The 13,997-nt window shown below is 34.9% G+C and overlaps 2 protein-coding genes across 4 annotated transcripts; both read right to left on the reverse strand.

Moving 5' to 3' along the window:
• Positions 1 to 936: 936 nt before the first annotated feature.
• Positions 937 to 4,686, reverse strand: LOC147532014 (uncharacterized protein At2g29880-like). 2 transcript variants are annotated; one of them, XR_015227816.1, is made up of 4 exons: positions 3,190 to 4,686; positions 2,802 to 3,104; positions 1,644 to 2,092; positions 937 to 1,565 (listed from the first exon to the last, which is right to left on the reverse strand). XR_015227816.1 is itself a non-coding variant. In XM_086648703.1 (3 exons), the coding sequence occupies exons 1-3, from the start codon at positions 2,106 to 2,108 to the stop codon at positions 1,216 to 1,218; spliced, it is 738 nt and encodes a 245-aa protein (XP_086504829.1). In that variant the 5' UTR covers positions 2,109 to 2,174; the 3' UTR covers positions 985 to 1,215. The 2 variants fall into 2 exon arrangements, 1 of the variants encoding a protein (XP_086504829.1); XM_086648703.1 differs by lacking the exons at positions 2,802 to 3,104; positions 3,190 to 4,686 and having other exon boundaries at positions 985 to 1,565; positions 1,644 to 1,776; positions 1,854 to 2,174.
• A 2,496-nt stretch (positions 4,687 to 7,182) lies between these two features.
• On the reverse strand, positions 7,183 to 13,397 carry LOC147532015 (casein kinase 1-like protein 2). Of its 2 annotated transcripts, XM_086646365.1 has the most exons (14): positions 12,932 to 13,397; positions 12,802 to 12,842; positions 11,474 to 11,543; positions 11,217 to 11,365; positions 11,026 to 11,121; positions 10,865 to 10,935; positions 10,199 to 10,260; positions 9,945 to 10,008; positions 9,779 to 9,863; positions 9,553 to 9,679; positions 9,320 to 9,402; positions 9,154 to 9,217; positions 8,670 to 8,809; positions 7,183 to 7,990 (listed from the first exon to the last, which is right to left on the reverse strand). In XM_086646365.1, the coding sequence occupies exons 1-14, from the start codon at positions 13,005 to 13,007 to the stop codon at positions 7,694 to 7,696; spliced, it is 1,425 nt and encodes a 474-aa protein (XP_086502491.1). In that variant the 5' UTR covers positions 13,008 to 13,397; the 3' UTR covers positions 7,183 to 7,693. The 2 variants fall into 2 exon arrangements, with proteins under 2 accessions (XP_086502491.1, XP_086502490.1); XM_086646364.1 differs by having other exon boundaries at positions 9,779 to 10,008; positions 12,932 to 13,359.
• Positions 13,398 to 13,997: the final 600 nt, after the last annotated feature.

Consider the following 13,997-nt stretch of genomic DNA (forward strand, 5'->3'; position numbering starts at 1 on the left):
TATAAGTATTGTTTTAATTACTGCGTGAAAATCCGCACCCCCTAAGTGAAAATCCTGGATCCGTCCCTGCTTCAAAGACATCATCTACCCGCATATCCCTCGTATAGACAATGACAAAGCAGATAAACTTCCTAAATGGGCTCGACAAAAAAATTGTAATCGTATATGGACTAGGTTTCCTCCTTTTCTTCTGAACTAGTTTGTGTGTGTTTGCTTTGCTTAATATCTTTTCGTTTCAACAAAAAAAAAAAAAACAGGATTTGATGTATCTATTGATGAAAAAGAAATTAAGAGTCGGTTAATGTATCCATTAATTAGATACTTTCAATTACTCTTCACATAATATGAAGAAACAAAGCATAACCATTACAAAATCTTTAGAAGCATAACCATTTAAGGTTCTCTCTCTCAAAATTTCGCTTTCTTTCTTCATTAATTGAGCAATGGAGGATCTCTGTAGTCTTCGTCCTAGTATGAATTACTTATCACCAAGATAATCTAGTTCCCCAAACTCCTGACTATCATCATCATCGTCATAATCAAAATCATCAAGATGATGATAGTTTATTAGGTAGTACACCTCTTCACGAACTTAAAGAAAAAAAAATCAAAGTTCTATAATCATGAAGTGATGATGAACTTATAAATATCTAGATCTCTCTCTAAAACTCGGTCGTTGTAGTACCTAACTATAAACTGATGGCAGTTTAGTAATTTAAACTGATAGAAATATTGTTTAATTTTTTCTTTTATAAACTACTTAGGGTGTGTTTGATAGCAATTTGGGGTAAGGAAAAAAAATAGAGAAAAATTTTCTCAGAGAAATTTTTTCCCCAGGAAACTTTTTCTCCGTAAACATTTTCCATATTTTCTATTGTTTGGTTCATTAAGAGAAAAATCATTAGTTTTCCATTTTCTTAATTTTCCACTGTTTGGTTTGCTAGGGAAAAAAATATGTTTCCTACTTCATTACTTTTTCCGATGTTTGGTTAACCAAGCAAAATATTTTGTTAAACATCAAAACAAACCATATTATCCAGAAAAATATACTTTCAAAACGTATAGCAACTACCAAACCGAGTCAAACTAATACGCTAATAAGTACCTAAAAATTATTAAAATTAACGCAATCTCCTAAATTACTAATACTAATGCTAATTTGAGTCATACTGAAGTTTATCAATTCGCGAAAAAGTGCAACTACTTGACCCTTGATTAACCGCTGGTTAACTTTCTCCTTAACCATGATGCTCTTCTTGATTCAGGAAAGTCAAGGAATATACGTGTAAGTTCGGGTTTCTCTCCGAACATATACATAGCATCTTCAACCTCTTGCTCGCTTAAGTTTGGAATGGCCATCAACGCATCTTCCACACCACGAACTGAAGGAGGTTGAACTGCTTCGGCAAGTTTATTTGCAGCTTGCGCAAGTAAAATAGATGTTTCATCAAATTCTGACCGTCGTCTTCGTTTTGGCGCTATAAATTGATCTCGATTAACAGAAGTTGGGGAGCATAGACCTTCATCTTCATCCAGATTAATGGACGCCATATTAACGTTTTCACCTAAAACAAAAATAAGATAAGTGTGTTATGAAAATGATTAAATTTTTTAGAATTGATAACTTTTAGTGATTGACTAACCAGGTAGTTCGTAAGAAATATCATCAGCCTCCACTTGTCTATTGCCAGTGGCTTGTTCTGTCCCAACGATGACTCCTAATTTTTCTTGATACGGAAAACTCTTCGTACGCAAATTTTTTGCATTAGGGTGTGCCTGAAAATAAACAATGTGAAGGACAAAGTCAAACTTTATTTGTAAAGTTTTTAAGACAATATAAATTAAAAACGTACCTCCACGTAATCTCTCCATGCATCGTCATCCGCCTCGATGCGAAAAGTTACAGAGTTAAAGACAAACCCGCTAGCGTCGATTGCATGTTTCGCAGTAGTATAGTGGGTTCTGAATGTTTTCATACGAGCTTTGATATTTTCAACAGTAATACGGATTCCCGTCTTCTTATGTATTTCATCAGTTACTTGTTGATTTCCATTTTTTTTTCCAGCCAAAATGTAATCATAAAGCGTATTAACTAGAATATCGTCCATTATAGTGCTCCACGTCGCAGTAGGCTTCTTACACCTTTTGTTTGAATTGGCGGGACCAGACTCAACAACCATCTTTATCAACACATAAAGAATCACAACGTCATCTATTTTGATAATCTAAAACTATATAAATTGCACGATATAACATAATGTAGAGAATAATATGATAAATATTTTTAAACGTGAGAAAAAATATTCAATAATATAATGAAACGTGAATGAAAAATTAATATAATTATAAATTCGAAAAATTAGTCCACATTTCCTCTGCTATTATATCCCTATTTGCTGTCCAAATTTGTGACGGGACAATATTAATTTCTTCATCTTGCACGAGTTGATCTACATCCTCAAGTTCGCCTACTTCATCGTCGTCGCTCTCATTATCTTCGTCACTACTTATATCATCAGGATCTCCATCTCGTAAGAAGTTATGCAAAGCACAACATGCGATACCAATCTTAGCTTGTGTATCAATATCGTGGAATGCTGCATTTCTCAAATATGCAAAATCTTTTCTTTAACAATCCTATAGTCCTTTCGACGACATTACGTAAAGACGAGTGACGATAATTATATAATTCTTTAGGATTTTAACGTCGACGACCAATATGATCCTGCAGATGAGAAACCCAGGCACCAACGGAAATCCAGCATCAGCAAGATAATATTTACCTACAGAACATAATTTACTATAATTCCACTCGAATAACAAATTTGTACCTAACTAATTTTTTTATTTGATATAATATTTTAAAATCACATACCAACTGGAACTGTTAGTTTGCGTCCAGAACGAGATACTGCACATCTCAAAAGACGGCCGTCATGAGCAGACCCTTCCCACCCAGCAAGTACGTAATGAAATTTTATATCAAACCCACATGCTACAAGAACATTCTGAGAAATGTAAGCTTTTCTATTACGATATCTAGGTTGGTCTTTGATAGGAACAGTTGCTCTGATTAGTGTACCATCAATTGCACCGACAGCGTCCTATATAATACAAATGATGTGGTTAACTAATGCACTTATATAATTAAGTAGCAAAAGAACTAAACACTCTCGAATTTATACTAACTTTGAAATACTCATGCCAAGCTTGTCGACGACTTCCATCAATTGGAGAGTTAGCACCAGTCGCTGGTCTAACCACATCTTTGTAAAGCCTAAGTACTGCTGACAACACAATGTGAAAATACCTACTCACTGTTTCACCTGATCGAATGAATTGTAGAACTGAACTGCGATTACGTTGATCGTGTCCAACTGTGTATAAGAATATAGAAACGTGTTCTTCAACTTTCACATGTCCATTGTCGACTAAACCATAACCCCGTAAGCGTACACATAAGCGTCGAAATGGTCCTCGTTTCATTCGAAGTTGTTCGTGACAATAACGGTCACTCTCGGAGTAAATTCTTTGCAATACGTTGTTTCTATCTTGGTCTCGATTTATGTAAGCTCTCCTTTCCAAAATGGCATGTCTTCTACGTCGATTTTTCAAATATACGTATATGATGATAATCATCATTGTACATACTATACGTAATCTTAATTGTGATGTTTGCATCATATATCATAGGAAGCAACTATAACAAAATGTAAATTATATAAATGTCTAATAACTAACTTGGTCATCAAATATAACAAAAATATGACAAACAATCTTATAACATCTTTAACTAATAAAATAATAATGTCATGCACAATAATAGTATGGAGAGAAGATATCCTTGCTTCTCTGTGTAATCTTAGCTTGTATATAATCTCAAGTAAACTCCATCTGTTTAAAGAACTTTCTCTCTCTTACTTTTACCACTAGTTCTTTTCTCTTACTTCTTATGTATCTCTAACTCTCTTTTTCTTAATTTTGTCTTTGTATCTAAGATCACCATGTGTCTCTAGCAACTTCAAAAACTTTTACCCTGTTAGTATGTTATTACTGGTACAACTCTATATGTGCTCAGGTACACTACTTTTCCATAAAAATAAGTGAATTTCTAAGATGGTGACGATGTGCCACACAAAAAGACTCTGTAATTCCCTAAGTTGGTAAGATTCTATTGAATAAGTTGATACTGACCTAAGGGATTCAAAGTTTTTACTTGGATATTGTCCAATATGTGTGGCTCAAAAGTGTATGAGGGAGTTAAAAACTCAATCTTGAGTTGTGAGCAAGTCTGAAAACATGTAAGAGTGCCAAATTTTTATGATATATGAGAGGATAGATATCTTTGCTTATAACACCCTCAAGTATAAAGCATAAACCAAAAAAAGTAGACTATCATTATGATGATGATGCCATTGAAACACAAAGTTATGATGATAAAATTCTAGAGAGAGAGAGAGAGTAAACCAGGTTATGATGATCGAATTGTTCCACAATTCAATGAAGACAAATTAATATAAATGAGTTATAATCCATGTAATTGTTAAGCAAATCATGATGATGAAGTTCTTTCATTAATTCAATGAAGAGAAATTTTATAGAGAGAGAAAGAAAGAAACCTTAGTTCTATGCAGTCGTATGTTCTCTGTTTTTGGCGTCGTTACTTGGAGCTGCTGCAATTCTCTTTAAGTTAACCTAATAAGGGGTTTTATAGAGAAAAATAAACCCTTATTTTTTGGGAGTTTTTTTTTCTCTGGTAATAGCTGGGTAAGAAGTTTCCCTCATTTTGAGGAAAGTAGAGGAAATAAATATCACGTGACTTAAAGTTTCCCAGTCACTACTTTTAACATCAAACACAGGAAAAAGTAAATTTTTAGAGAAATTTTTTCTTTTTTCCCTAGGAAAAAGTCTATCAAACACACCCTTAAGGAAAAAATGGTGGGAAGTTGTATATGGATGGTTGATCTCTCAGATCAACTACCACCAACTCAAGCTCATACTTCCTATGAGCCGTGATTTAATGAGCTCGAGCTCATACCGAGAGGTAAGAGCTTGAGCCAACAACTATCAGATTTCCGTGAAATTTGTTAAAGACCTTTCCCCCACATTTAACACAGCTAATATTTTCTGATTCTCCAAATTTTAAAGCAATTAAATAACCCTTTAAATTAGAATATTTACTGCCACAGCGAATAAAACTCATTCGTCTCCCTAAATGAAAGTTTTGTCTGTTCTCTATTGTAATTTTGAACAAGATCGCTAATAAGGGTAAAAGTGGTACTCAAGTCAACAACTCCTGTCCAAGATATAAATCAAGGAACATATTCTCGTATATATCTCCAAGATATGGATACACTAGAATTAGGACTATTTTTATATTTACCTTTTAAATTAGATTATTCACAGATAATAACTCAAATTGCAATCTTTGAAGCATAAGCCAAAGATCTAATCCAGTCCGCTTTCATGGAAATCAAATACAAAAAGAAAACGTATGTGAACCAGATTCCAGTCCACTTTCATCCTCTTCTTTTTCGTTGAAAGCAGGCCACTTTCATCATGATCACTAAAAATTAAGCCCTGAGACCAGGAATCTATGATATCAAATACTATCAAAGTTGTTTACAATGAAGGTTCCAATCTGCAATGTTAACTCGAACTCATACCGATGTGAACTCGAGCTCATTCAGTCAAGACCTACTTGATACATTCTGCAATGTTATTCATGTCCCATAGACTGAAAAAAAAGAAAGTCTAATTTTTTTTTTTTTTTTGTTGAAAAAAGTCTAATTAGCAATGAAAAGATATTTGTTTGAATATCCAATTATGGTTTTTTTTATCAAAACCCTACTTCAACTCCAATAGCTCCCATTAATTTCATTTGCAACGATTTGTGAATGAGTACCAACAAGGCAACAACATCCGCATGCCGCACATTTCTTTCTGTCACCGCCTTGTATAAATACATCTTTCTGTGGGAGAAATATGGATGAAGACAAATTGATATTTAGAAAATTGAAATACTCCGTACCATATTGGATGAGGAATTTTTTTTTGTTGCAAAGATCAGGAAAACAATTTGATATATTGGAGAAAACTAATTATAATAACAACCATTAGAAATCCATTATGGAAAATTTAAATAAAATTGGTAAATTATTTCTTACATGGTCAAATTGTTTTGGAATTGATAAAAAAAATTTATTTTACTTAGACTTTTGCTTAAATTTTGCCCTAGATTGTGTCGGAAAAGTCTACGATGATGAAATTGGTCTAATTTGCTCTAATTAATGTAAAATTGGTTTGACATATGTTCTACTTGTTTTGAAATTAGTCAAACTAGTCTTTACAAGGTCTAACGTCATGTTATATTTTGTTTCTCTCAGATTATTGTTTTGTAGTATTTACCAGCAATTACCAACAATTTGGAGAATTACAGGATGATGTTATAAAAAGGACAGACTTAAAGTTGAAAAGCATTGGAAAGATTTTGTTATCTATTTAGTTATCTTATAAAGTCAGGCTTCAGGATATTTTTACGTAAAACTTTGGCGATCTTGGGTTTATTTCTGATTTATTGTTATTTCTACTCCATACATAATAAAAATAGAAAAATAAGTGCAATTCACTTAATATAAACACATAATTTTGTAAAAGTTTAAAGTTCAAGATGAAAAATGAAGAAAAAAAATCAACTCACAAAACTGCCCTCTCTCCAACACACCTATAAAACTTCATTTACCCTTTAAGATCAAGTGACCAAACAATTTTTCAAAACAATAAATTTTCATGCAAGTTTAACATGAAGGCACAAAATCAGTTTTTGAAGGCAATAAATTTTCATCTGTTTGCCTTGGCATACATTAAAATCAACATCCATCAAGATGGTCAACTTTATACCTGCTCTTCCCAAGGAATATACAAGCTGCTTTCTCACTCCGAACCGAAATCACTTTATGGATGCTTGTTCACCCGAACGACTGCAACAAAATCTGAACACTTCTGTGTAACCTATCTACCCAACACCACTATCTACTAGGATATAATTTAAGGTCGACCGAAAGTTCTGAATATAACAACATTAGTCCAACGTCCCTAAGTTGCAATTGCCACTAGGTAACTTGTAGATATGCAGATAAAACGTAAACGCGATAAGAATATGAAGATATCTAAGAAGGGTACTGATCAAAATTCTTAATATGAGAAGCCTAGATTCATTATCAACTATACATATATCCTTAAAATCAAGCATAGGAAATCTTTGTAGACAATTCTCTATGATTCATAAGATGATAAGAAAGGTGCATCATCTTCAAGATTGTTGTTCAAATGAGTATTATTTTTTTCTCACAATTTGTTTTTTTTTTTTGGTGAAAGTCCAGAAAAAGAATTTGATACAAAACTAGTTTGATGGTCGCCAAAGTAATAAGAATCTTGTGGTTTATACATCCATAGAAATATAGCGTTGTAGAAAATGATGCATTATGGAAGCAACCCTAAAGAAAACAAAACACCCCGGCATAATAGTTTTCTTCTGTTGGGTTTGAACTCTTCGCACTTCTTCCTTTCCTTACCAGCTCCCAGAAGCACTTCACTTCCAGATCAGTCTCAAAAATTATCTCAGAGAAAACACTTCGACCAAGAACTTGAAGCACATCATTTGTGTGATTTACATATGAGAGAGAATAGGAAGCTAATACGGTAGTCTATCTTCACTATCAAAATTCAGAGACTCGATGCCCTTCAGAGCGGATTCGTAGTTCTTTGAGTTGGACAAGATCCTACTAGATGACGTGCGCTTGGAATCTGAGGAAATGACGTTCAAACTTCTTTGTCCACTTACAGCCTTGCGCAATGCACTTGAGCTTCCTTCGGTGGTTCGAGGACGAGATAGGTCAGACTCGCTTCCAACCAATGCATCACGACTGCTCGCAACAGCAGCATGTCTTGATGAGCCACTAGATCTTCCCATAAAAGCTGCGCCAGATAACTGAAACGTCCCAAGAATTTTGAGTAATCAGCTTCATAGTAAATTAAATCTGTCATGATAACAGCATTTTCATGACCAAAATTGCAAAAAAGGGAGGATATATATTCGTCTGAGACTTTGAGGTAAACTCACTTAAACAGGAAAAATGTTGAAGCATCATTGAAATATATACTAGAAGATTGACAGCTTCACTTGAAGATCAGGGACTATTTTCCCTGGGTTTCGGTGTTTCTTTGATTCAATATTCTACATTTGGCCCTACTATCATCATCAGCTCTAATTCACTTTTTTTGGTAAATATCTAATGGATTAACTAGTGCCTAATTAGCAACAAGATAATAGTTAACTAGTTTGAGGTTTTCGACCCAAAATCCTCCTCCCTAATTCACCTTTTTCTCAATAAAAATTTCTAGGATAACTAATGGTGTAATCAGTGACAATATTTTCAGTTAACTAGTTTGGGAATTAAAATTTAATGGCAATGGAATGATACAATTATGTGAATGCAAGCTGATCTAATAACATGCATCACTCTACATATAGTCTAGGAAAAGAATTTCGAGATAATATTGAAATACAATATGTTATGGCGAATGTGCAAGAAAAATCAGTTTCCCCGAACCTATTATGCATCCATGATTCTGTCATCTTATGCACAATTATAGCTTAATCAACATACCATAGGATCTTTGGTCACAGCTGAATCATTTGCTATTGGACTTTTCTGCTTAGACAAGCTTCCTGCAGTTACACCTGAAGCGGAGACTCTCCTTCGAGAAGGATCAGATGAAGGCCCATCTATTGCTTTTCCTGTGTCACCTGCGACCAAGAATGAAGTAACCAGTATTAAACTACGTAGAATATAAGGTGATTAGATATTTTTTCTATGCATGGCGCAATATGATCATGACAGTCTGACAGAGTGGATTGAAGGGTCCACATGAACCTACTTGACATGAATACTCCATTTCATTCAAAAAAGACACAATTTGGATAAAGAGTATTATGACGAAGAAGAAAGTGACGAAATGACCTATTAGTTTGATATGCATCAAGAAAATTATGGTGAGACAAGCCAAAATAAATAAAAGAACCAAACTGGAAATTTACATCCAGCAATCAAGCTTAGATCTCGTAATGAGATATAAACAGCCATGAACTACCTGGCTGCCTTTCAATGTTGGCATTAGGTGGGGACATTGCAGCGCTTGGTCCTGCCAGGGGTGCCTACAGTTACACAAGTAAATATGTCAGAGAAACATGGTTCCTAAAGAACTCCGAAAGAAACCCCCTAAAAGAAATACGTATTGGCATTGCTACATGACATACAGGACTACGAGATGGAGGAGTTGAAGTTTGTGATTGCTGGTACTTCAGAATTGTCCAGTCAAAGACATAATCAAACTGAAAACCTGCAAGAACCAAGAAGTAAAACCAAATTAAATAGCATTATATTTTAAACATTTGCAGCTTACGACCCCTGTAATACTAACTTTACAGCATGTTTACTTAAATCTACAACCGACCATAAAAAACGATAATGTAAGTATAGAAGCTCGAACCTTCACGAATAAAGAGATCACGAAATATCCTTTTCAAATAGGCATAATCTGGTTTATCATCAAATCGTAATGAACGGCAGTAGTGAAAATACGATGCGAACTCTGTAGGATATCCTCGACATAGAGACTGAGAAGAAAGTAACGAAATTCTGTCATACTCTTAGTGATGTATGTAAGAGTAAGACATAAGGGTTAGTTAAGCAACAGATGACTCAAACATGATTACCTCGATAGACGTAGAAACTTTCTTTTCACTGATTTTCTCATACTTCTGTTTCTTAGTTCCTGCTTTAAGTCCTTGCCAGGGAAGACTACAAAGAAAAGGGAAATGATGTAAGATAAAGTAAGTAAATGGGCAACAGTGAAACAAATGAACATTGACAAGCTTGTACCTTCCTCGCAGGAAATACATGAGAACATATCCAAGAGATTCTAAATCATCCCTCCGACTTTGTTCTGCACATTTTTAAAAATAGAGTTAGATTAGAAGAAACCACATAGTAAAGCCCGAATGATCTCTTTAAGTAGCCTAAATAGCATGAGTTGTCACATGCCCCAATTATAAAAAGCACCTGGAGTCATGTCATGTTCATTTGAAAAGTATAGACTATAGAGGAAGCATATTTTCAAAGAATATTAAACGTACCAATCCCAAGGTGAGTATTCATGCTTGCATACCGAGCAGTTCCAGTCAAGTTCTTATTTTCCCTGCGGAGTACGCAAATTTTTGAAGAAAATTAGAGTGTGCTACCGAGAAGAAGAAAGAATAAGAAACCCAGTGATGAATGAAGCTAACATGGAAGAAGTTACGAAGATACATGAATGGCTACTAACATAATGCATGAGCTCTAAGCCTCACTAACATGTTCTTTTTGACAATCAAGTGCAGGCAAAAATAAAATATAGAAAAGGAAATGAAAATACCTTCACTGGGAATACCTTCCTCTTTTGACAGTTAAGTCCAAGAAAAATCTATATGAGATCATTGAATTTTTCACCTTTTTTTTTTCTTTTTTCCTAATGAAGGATTACATAAACCTCCAACAAAGGTCCAAAAAAAGTCGTTCGGGACAAAACCTAGAGAACTAGAGTGTGTAAAATTGCTGCAGGTACAGACAGGAAGTCAACAGTACAGGAGCCCACTCCTGTATGGCACGGGTTATAACTAGTAGATAAGGTGTGCCTATTACAAGACCAGTTACTAAAGTTTATTATTGCCACTCAGAAGTCGCTAAATTGGAGAGACAGAAGTAATAAGATTTCGCATACAAGCACCAAAAGCATTCAACTTAAAAGCATTCAAACTACTGACCTATAAGGAATATGCTGGTGCGTAGAACTATCTCTGTACTTCTTAGCCAAACCAAAATCAATGATGTATACCTAGGCGGCAGAATAACATGTTGTATATCAGTACCAATACAATGAGAATTTCCTGGAGACCAAAAATATGTTATTTGTATAAAACAAAACCTGATTCGCGCGCCTTCCCAAACCCATGAGAAAATTGTCTGGTTTGATATCTCGGTGCAAAAAAGACTTTAGATGAACAAATTCAACTCGATTGATCTGCACGTGACATGCATGAAGAGTTTCGAATGAATCAAACGTAGCACTTAAAAGCTCAAAACACAAGAACACGAACACAAAATACAAGTACCGACCATCTGATCAGCGAGCATCAGAACGGACTTCAGAGATAGTTTCCTACTGCAAAAGTTGAATAGATCTTCAAGACTAGGACCAAGTAAGTCCATCACAAGAACATTATAGTCTCCTTCAACACCAAACCATCTCACATTTGGAATACCAGCTGTCAGAGTATAAAAGAGTATATGAACACAAAATATATACTAATTAGCGCAAAGATAACTTCTTGAAACGTTACATAACCATAAGAAGAAATAAAAGTGCTCATTACTTCCTCCTTGTAGGACTCTGTATAACTTTGACTCATAAAACAATTGGGGATGCTTTGTCTTGACATTTTCCTGAATAAAACAAACACATTAACAGAGTTTCAGATGAAGATGGAAAAAAACACAACACAAATAACAGAACAAATAATTTTTGAAACAAATAATAGAATAAGTGCTAGTGTGATGCAAGCATCTATCGAGTTTCAAGAAAACTAAGAGTATCACTGTTTCCGTGCAGAGGATCGCGCTGCAAAACATGCAAAGGGATCAAAAGAAAGTCCAGTCTCGAATGACGACACACATTTGCGGATTTAAATAAACCAGAAGCATATTCAGTATTCACAACCTTAACAAGATATAAAACGATAGAATAAGAATTAGTGAATCCAAAGTTGTCAGTGTGAAAGCTAGGGGGCGAGGAGGGAACAAGGCAGAGAGAAGCCACGCAGGTTACAAACAAATTTATGGTTACATTTCAAGTTATTGGATACGTCTATTCAAAAAGAGTAACTAGATGTTTCTCTCTAACTAAGAACGTGACATTAGAAACGAGGACAAATTGACGTTTAATATTGTCCTTCAGACCCGAATGGGAGATAATTTAAGGTTCCAAGTTTCGTACTTAAGTTAAACTTCTTTAGTCCCTTGCTATCTTCTTGCATACTCCTAATAACTACAAATCCTCTACAACTTAACAGGTAGCGATATCAACAAATGAACAATAAAATCCACCACAATGTTTCGGTATGTTTGTATGCCTAAGAAGTTGTAGAGAGATATGCATATAAATTATCCTAAAAGATCATCTTCTCCAGTTCCAAACCAAATTTACAAGCATGGATTCAACAAGGATAACTAGACTTGATAAATAATGTTTCTTATTCTAAGATATCACAAAGTTCTTAAGCTAAATAACTACAAATAATTAGTTCACGGGTTGATTGATCTCACGGTACACATGCTGAATTCCGTAGCATGTGTAACTTCGATTGTTAACCCTGGTATCAGGAAATTGTGATTAGCAACCACCTAAAGCAGCTTCAGTTCCTTCAATGTTCATACATGTTAGTATTGGAATGTGCTTAAGAGTTAAGACCTCATGAATGATAAAAGTCTGTTATGGGATAAAAATCGTAACTATACTAAACAACATAGAGATATCTATACTTTATAGTGGCGAGAACCCAGAAACAGAATCTACCCAAAATCAAATACTACTCAATTTCATGGAGATTGTATCAATAATTCAATGTAGTCAAGAAGTTATGCAAACAAGCTCAAATTTTTTACTTCTTTTTCTGAAAGAACTGTTGAGAAACTAAACACTTACAAGTTTAATAGCGACTTCTTCATTTGTTTGAATATTAGTACCTGCAAGAATTCACCACTTAAAACCCTAACCTTTGGGGCACAAAGTAACAACTAGAATGAAAACAATATATAGAACAATCTGAAAATACCTAAATAGATCTCCCCGAACGATCCACTACCGATCTTACGACCGAGTCGAAACTTGTTTCCCACACGAGGCTCCATCACTCAAAAATCAAAAAGTAAATACTTCAATTCGAGAGCCAATAGTAATCCTAATCTATGTATAAGGAGTAGAAATAAGCAGCTGATTTTGAATTAGGTGATAATAGTCTGAACTTAATACCGTCGATTCCCATAGACCAAACTAATTGAATTGAGAATATAATTAGAAGTAGGAGAAAAGTAAAGGGGTATAGAGAGAGAGATAGAGGAGAGGAGAGGAGATTGAAGGGGTTTAGTTATCTAGGGTTATCTATGAAGATATGGGGTTTGGTTGCAGAAGGATGAGAGAGAGAGAGGATGTGACGAGACCATCTTCTATCTCGTTGAAGAAAGTCAATAAACCGTCCGATCCATTTCTAAGACCATATATGTCCCCTTTACGTTTCCTCCGTCATTCTTTTCCGGGTTATTTCCCTAATAGCCCCAACTTTGTGACCGGTTTCTTGTCTAGCCCCTTACTTTATCAAAAATACCTGGATGGTTTCCTTTTTAAGATTCCGTTATAACACCGTTAACTAGTCATCACTTCTCTCTCATCCAACTCATCGCCTCTCTTTGCCACCTCATCTTCTCGCCACTTCATCATCTTCACCGGTGAATTTTTCCGGTCGGCGACCTTCAAACATAAAAAAGAAAATTTAAAAGTTAAAACTCTCCTTTCTCTCTCAAAAAAAAAATTCTCTCCGCTCTCTCTCTCTCTAAATACTCCGGCGAAGGGAAACCCCTTCGCCGGAGTATTTAGAGAGAGAGGAGAGAGAAAAAAAAAAATTTATTTAGAGGGAGAGTGAGGAGAGTTAAAAATTTTTTTATGTTTGAAGGTCGCCGACCGGAAAATTGACCGGTCGGCGACCTTCACCGGTGAAGATGATGAAGTGGCGAGAAGATGAGGTGGCAGAAAGAGGCGATGAGTTGGATGAGAGAGAAGTGATGACGAGTTAACAGTGTTATAACGGAATCTGAAATAAGAGGTCATCCGGGTATTTTTGATAA

Source organism: Eschscholzia californica, unplaced genomic scaffold (genome assembly GCF_041429995.1).
Source record: "Eschscholzia californica isolate CP2 unplaced genomic scaffold, dmEscCali1.0.p SCAF_6, whole genome shotgun sequence".
Lineage (NCBI taxonomy): Eukaryota > Viridiplantae > Streptophyta > Magnoliopsida > Ranunculales > Papaveraceae > Eschscholzia > Eschscholzia californica.